General features: G+C 33.7%; 5 protein-coding genes across 5 annotated transcripts; 2 read left to right on the top strand and 3 right to left on the bottom strand.

Annotated features, from left to right (window-relative positions):
• Window positions 1-2: 2 nt before the first annotated feature.
• Window positions 3-169, bottom strand: EIN_074130 (Hypothetical protein; the record flags this gene model as incomplete). The annotated part of the gene is made up of 2 exons (XM_004259303.1): window positions 3-10; window positions 58-169. Coding segments are annotated over 2 exons (120 nt in total), but the record flags the coding sequence as incomplete, so codon positions are not given.
• Window positions 170-437: 268 nt separating this feature from the next.
• On the top strand, window positions 438-1,700 carry EIN_074120 (set and mynd domain containing protein, putative; the record flags this gene model as incomplete). The annotated part of the gene is made up of 1 exon (XM_004259302.1): window positions 438-1,700. One exon carries the CDS (start codon window positions 438-440, stop codon window positions 1,698-1,700), a length of 1,263 nt encoding a protein of 420 aa, XP_004259350.1.
• A 372-nt stretch (window positions 1,701-2,072) lies between these two features.
• Window positions 2,073-2,943, top strand: EIN_074110 (hypothetical protein; the record flags this gene model as incomplete). The annotated part of the gene is made up of 2 exons (XM_004259301.1): window positions 2,073-2,629; window positions 2,784-2,943. 2 exons carry the CDS (start codon window positions 2,073-2,075, stop codon window positions 2,941-2,943), a joined length of 717 nt encoding a protein of 238 aa, XP_004259349.1.
• An 894-nt stretch (window positions 2,944-3,837) lies between these two features.
• On the bottom strand, window positions 3,838-5,337 carry EIN_074100 (hypothetical protein; the record flags this gene model as incomplete). Its single annotated transcript, XM_004259300.1, has 1 exon — window positions 3,838-5,337. One exon carries the CDS (start codon window positions 5,335-5,337, stop codon window positions 3,838-3,840), a length of 1,500 nt encoding a protein of 499 aa, XP_004259348.1.
• A 309-nt stretch (window positions 5,338-5,646) lies between these two features.
• On the bottom strand, window positions 5,647-6,372 carry EIN_074090 (muT/nudix family protein; the record flags this gene model as incomplete). The annotated part of the gene is made up of 2 exons (XM_004259299.1): window positions 5,647-6,016; window positions 6,128-6,372. Coding segments are annotated over 2 exons (615 nt in total), but the record flags the coding sequence as incomplete, so codon positions are not given.
• Window positions 6,373-6,379: the final 7 nt, after the last annotated feature.

Here is a 6,379-nt window from a genome sequence, read left to right as displayed (position 1 = left end):
TTTGTACTTTCTGTGTAGCTTCATCGCTAGCTACACTGATCAAATTGGTACAAATACTATTCTTTGCTTTACTCAAGTCGTTGATGAGCGAGATGTAACTCTCAACAGTCGTAATTTTTAATTCAGACATGACTGTTGGGATGTTACAATGTGTTTCGATGTATTCCATGAAATAAGACTTTTCTAGTTATTATACTATATATATACCATTGACATGTTGAATCAATTTATATATTATAAATTAAATTATAATATATATAATAATAATATATATATATAATAATAAATTATATTAAAATATAAATACTATATAAGTATAATATATATAATATAATAGTATAATGCATATAATATAATAATATTATAAATAAATAATAAAAAATTTCAAATTCTAATAGAATAACTTTAAATTATAAATAACTAAAAAATGAAGAGCAATGAGCGCACAGTCCATCAACCATCAACGAGGGAATCAACTTTTCAAAGACGGTCAATATGAGGAAGCGATTGCAGTCTTTTTACAATGTCACAAAGAGGAGAAAGTGAAGAAGGGAGCGTTCTATTCGAACATTTCGTTATGTTATATGAAGCTTGGGCAACCGCAAGAAGCATTAAAATATGCGCGGATGTGTGTATCAGAGACTCCTGATTTTGATAAAGGGTATTTCCGGTTGTATTACGCAGCCCTCGAGACCAATCAACTTGGGACTGCATTAATAGCCGCGCAGTATGCACCTGACCAATTAGACATCAACAAATTGTGGGAGGATTATTTCATGTCGACTATTTTTGAAGTGAAGGAGATCAGTGAGACGCTTGGGAAAGGAGTTTTTTCAAAGAAGGAACATCAAGTGAATGAGATTATATATACGGAGACGCCAGTAATAGCATCTGCGAAGTATAAGAACTATAAGAACTGTTGTTTATATTGCTTGAAGGCTTTATTTCCGAATGAAAGTAATACATATACTTCAGTGTTTAATACTAACGTGGTGAAAGGAGTGAAGTGTAAGTGTGGATATGTCTACTGTTCTAAGAAATGTCAAGACTTGGACGTCGGACATCAACTTGTGTGTGGGAAGTTGAACAAAGTTGTCTCATTTTGCACAGAAAGGTGTGTGTCGCACCCACTGACGATCACTAAAATGTTTGCGAAAGTCCTCAGCGCGACGTATAGAGAACCGACGATATATCCCTTTGTTGTGTTCCACGCACAACCCCTTGTGAAGTTTGATATGACGGTAGAAAAGATCTTTGTCGAGATCTTTGGAAACAAATTGGAGACTTTTCAAGACTTTGGAGGGTGGAAGTATGTCTATAGAATCATGTCTTCAGTATTGAAGTATAATGCGTCGACGATACTTCCATTAAATGCAATTCAAATGTTGGCAACAGACCCTCAAAAGAAAGTGTTGAGTAAAGAAGAAGCACTGAACTGGGAAGTCTCCAAGTTCAGTGTAGAAGGGGAAGGTCTTTATAAATATTTAAATACTCTCAATCACTCGTGCGACCCAAATTGCGTCTTGGCATGCACTACAGACGACTTCAAACTGTCGTTGATCGCATTGAAAGATATCAAAGCTGGAGAGGAACTTACTATAAGTTATATCGACAACTCAATGAATAAAGAAACAAGGCTGAAAACACTTATGGATCAGTACAACTTCGATTGCAAGTGTAAGAAGTGTTGTGGCAATTGAGTGCAATTCGGTTGAGTTCTGAATAACCAAAAATAACTAGGAATTTTATTATACTATACTTTTACTAATTGTTATTAATAAAATTTTAAATACTATACTTATACTAATAATTATTAATAAATATAATAAAACTATAAAAATACTAATAATTATTAAATAAAAAATACTATAATAATACTAATAATAACTAGTAAATGTTATATATACTATACTCATACTAATAATTATTAAAAAATATAATAATACTATAAAAATACTAATAATTACTAATGAATTTAATAATACTATACTAATATAAATATTATTAATAAAAAAAATGATACTATAATAATACTAAAAATAACCATCAAATTAAACTAATAAATTCAAATGATGAGTATCAGTCTTGTAGTTCTATTTGTCATCACAAACAAAACATGTTCAAGTCTGCCACTCACTCGAACGTTGGACGTCTTTTTTGAAGGGACGTGGGTCATAGCAGATCCTTTAAAAGGTGCGATGTATCACATTTCTATTAAACCGATCAATGGGATCAACGGGTATATTGCTAAGTTTAGTAAACCGCCTCCTTGTTTTTCACAGAACTATAAACTAACATTCAATAACCTTCATTTAAACATCACAACACTGTCAAGTCAATTCATCACAGCTGTGCATTTCGTGAACTTCAAAAACACCATCGTTGGCAAATCCGTGATGATCCTTTGTGGAAACGTCACAGAATACACCGTCACACTATTACGGTCATCAACACCCACTATAACTATTTCGCATCGATCAACTGTTAATATCACTCGAGGGTATTTGGTCGCTTCAAAACTCCTCACAGACTCTCCGACAGACACTTTCATTCAAAGACACTTCCTTTTCATTCTTGTCATCCTTCTCTTTGGTTTGTTTTTCGTCGTTATTTATTCTTTTAATTTAACGTGTGTTTTATAATTAACGAGTATTTTATTAAAACAACTCGTTAAATAGTACATGTATTTACTAGTAAAATGAAATAAAAAGAACTAATTCATTACTATCCTAAAAAGATAAAAAAAGCTCGTTAATTTTATATCATAAAGAACTGAACACCAGTTTTTACTCTATTCAGTCACTCGTTACCGCCATTCACGGCTTGAAAGTTGAATGTGTTGAAATACATGAATTAGTAATGTCACTTCTTCAACGACTGCTGCGCAAGTTTCCTCTCAACTGCTCTGAACGAGGCTTCTATCACCTTCGTTTGCTCATCTAATTTACTCACTGTTAATTCCATTGTGTCTAACGCATTCTCTATCTCACTGATGTACTGGCGATACTCTTCCAGCTGTGAGTCTGCTCGTTAAGACTTGGGTATCTTGTATGGTTCTTGTATAATTAAATGAACTATATTTAAAAAATGGTATTTGATAATAAAAATATAATTTATTTTATTAATTAAGTACAAGGTATATTTATAATTTTAAAAACGATTGATTAACTAGAATTGGTATGGTTTATATTATAGTAAAATAAGTTATAAATATACTAAAAGACAAACAACTCTGTTCGATAAGTTCGACACTTTTTGTGTTACAACTGATGATATCAGAGATCTGGTCAACGCGCTTACTTGCCTCCTCATTGACGTCTGTGTAAAATTTAAAATCTTGACGGGCCATGTTAAGTTCATTTGTTATAAGACGTGTAAAATCGGAAGAAAACTTCTTTGCAGAGTCGTCCAATAGTTGTGTGTTACTTGGTTGTGACATCGTTGATTGTCTTTTTATTTTTTTAGTTTCTTTTTAGTTTGGCAATAATTAATCAGTTCATTTAGGATTGAATAGTTATATTTAGTTATATTTTTTAAACAAAATAAAGTGCCAAATTACTAGAATTATTTCCTTATAGTTATATTTATATATATTGTAATAAATAATTTTAGCTATAATATATAATAAAATTAAATTATAATTTGGTACTTTTAAATTAATAAAATATAATAAATAAACTAGAATAAAATAGTAAATGACAATTAAAATATTTTGTTAAATTGAACATAATACACAATCAATTGATTACGTGAGATTGATTTTGGCGAAACAAGCGAACATAAGTGCGCAAAAGTTGAAAGCAATTTACAAGAACAGTCGAAAAAAATTGAAAAGTCTCACATATCCTTCTTTTCAAGTTTTTCGACTATCTCACATATTCGTTGTCTCTCATTCTCAGCCTCTTTCTGGACAAAGATAGGCTTAAGATCGTAGAGACGCCTGGAGGGACTACACGCCATTTTTCTGATGAAATAGAGGACATAGCAGCCACAGTCTACAAAATTTGTTTGTTGAATACAGTTGATGGAGTACTCCTTCATATCCTCGCTGATGTTTTTGATTTCCTTTTTGCAAACTTTAAACTCGGCAGTGACAAAGAGTTGAATGATGATTTTTAGCCGGTCAGGAATGAATTTTCGGCCCAACGAGTCGATGATCAAACAACATGGTGCTTCTTTCATGACATCAACCTTTTGGGGGTCTTCAGTCATCACAAGACTCTCAAATCCCTCGACGCCATTGAAACACAACACAATCAACGAGAAGTGTGAACTTGTGTGAAGAGGAAGAAAGATGAACTTGTATTTAAAAATGTCGGCGTCTCCAAGCCAGTGCCGTATTTTCTTGTATTTCAAGAAAAACTCGTTGAACAGCTTTTGGTCATCAAAGTGTTCGTTGTTCTCTTTTGCCTCCTTTTGAAGGGCTTTTTCAAGGTCAGAAAAGTACCCCTGGAGCTTCGTCAGAAACAACACCGACATGAAGAGACACTTCCCCTTGTACTCTGTGGGGACTTCTTCGTTCTCAATCCATTTTGAATAAAAGTCGATGATTGTGTCGTTGATCATATCGTTGTTTTTTAAGATGTCCAAGTCATGTTGCTCGAGTGTGATTTGATTGTTCTTTTCTTCGTAACAATAATACGTCTTCGACGTGGTTTTCCTCTTCAGGCCGTCGTCGTCTTCCAAGACCAAGTATTCTTTCGATCCATCGACTTCCGTTTTATACAAATCAGTTGATCCCACTGGTTCGCATTTTGTTTGTTCTTCCAAGACAATTTGTGTTGGTTTGTCGATGTCCACCACGTTATTCGCATTTCCTTCGGTCACCTTTTTTGTCTTTTCGAATTTCTCTTTCTTTGGTCCAAAGTGTTTAAATTCAAGAGGGTTAAACCGGAGTTCCGATTTCCCCGTTTTTACTGGTGGATTTCGTCGTGAGTAAGTACTTTTTCCTTCTTTTTTTGGTGTCGTTCGTTTTGGTAGTACTGATGGTTTTAACACTGGTCGCAACAAATTGTCATCGTCCATTTCAACTGCCATTTTCAGACTTGATTTTTGGTCTAAACTGTCGACTTTATCTTCGTCTGAAAAAGTGTTATTCTTTTTCAGTTCTTTCGACTCTTTTTGTTTTTTTGGGGTTTTTTTCTGTGGTGATGTGAAAGTGAAAAATTGTGGTTTAATGTCGACGACTGTTGGCGGCTCGCTTGTTATTTCTTTGAGATGAATTGAATTGATTTGCTTGATTTGCTCATCAAAAGTGACACTTTGTTTTTTCGTTTTCTTCGAAGGGGATGGCGGAATGTTGTTGAGATTATATGTTCCTCCTTCTAATGAACTCATTATGTCTTTCAGTTTCTTTTTTAAATACCCTCCTCAAACAAACAAATATCTTAGTCATTCTGATTCTAACGTTTCACTTTTTTTATTTAAGATTTATTTTTTTCGTTGTCAATTCTTTTTTTCTCTTTTGTTTATTTAGTATAATTTATGATACATTTTATTATAAAATATTATACTTACAAATTTTCAAAATTCAAAAACAGTTCAAGGAAAAATGAGAATTCCTTTTTTTTACACACACCATTATATTCCGAGTGAACGCTTCAGTGATTTATGTGATTGTAAAAATGAGAGCCACGAGTGAATGGATTAGAACTTGTAGTTCATGATAAATGAGTTGCACGCAAAACAGAAGAGACGGGCTTCTACTGTTTCTCCCTCTTCAGACTTTTTAGCCAAAAACGCTTCGACCTCATCGAGTGGAAGAACATGAACAGTGACTTCCTCCGATGGTTCGAGTTCTTGAACTGGGTGTTGATTGACCTCAGCGTCACCATTCACCAACAGTGAGACGTATTGGACGTATGTGTCACTCTCAGCGGGGGCGGCTGCTACTCTCTTCGATACGTGTAAAACCTTTTCAGCAACATACCCCGTCTCTTCCTTTAATTCTCTGAACGCTGAAGACTCGACTGTTTCGTGGGGATCAATAAGTCCCGCGGCAAGTTGATAAACTTTGCTATCTATTAGTATATAATATATTATACTATATAGAATAGTATACAAATTATAGTATATATAATAATAAATATAATAATAAATATAGTATTAATATAGTTTAGATTACAACCAAGTAACAAACGCATTAACAGGCACTCTAAACTCTCTGATAAAGATGAGGGAAGTCGGCTTTTTAGAAATTGGGTAGTAAATTATTGGGACTAATTCTACTGCGTCGACATCTAAGCCAGAAAGCTTCTTGGATTTGCGAGAGATACATTCCCAATGTTTAATGCCTTTTGGTGTTTGGTAGTCTAAACATTCAAAGGACAAAAACCTCCCGTCGTGAAGGACGTTGTGTTTTGTCACATAGAAATCTCGT

Source organism: Entamoeba invadens (assembly GCF_000330505.1).
Source record: "Entamoeba invadens IP1 unplaced genomic scaffold scaff_1105074726023, whole genome shotgun sequence".
Taxonomy (NCBI): Eukaryota; Evosea; order Mastigamoebida; family Endamoebidae; genus Entamoeba; species Entamoeba invadens.
This window is presented reverse-complemented; position numbering and strand designations above follow the sequence as displayed.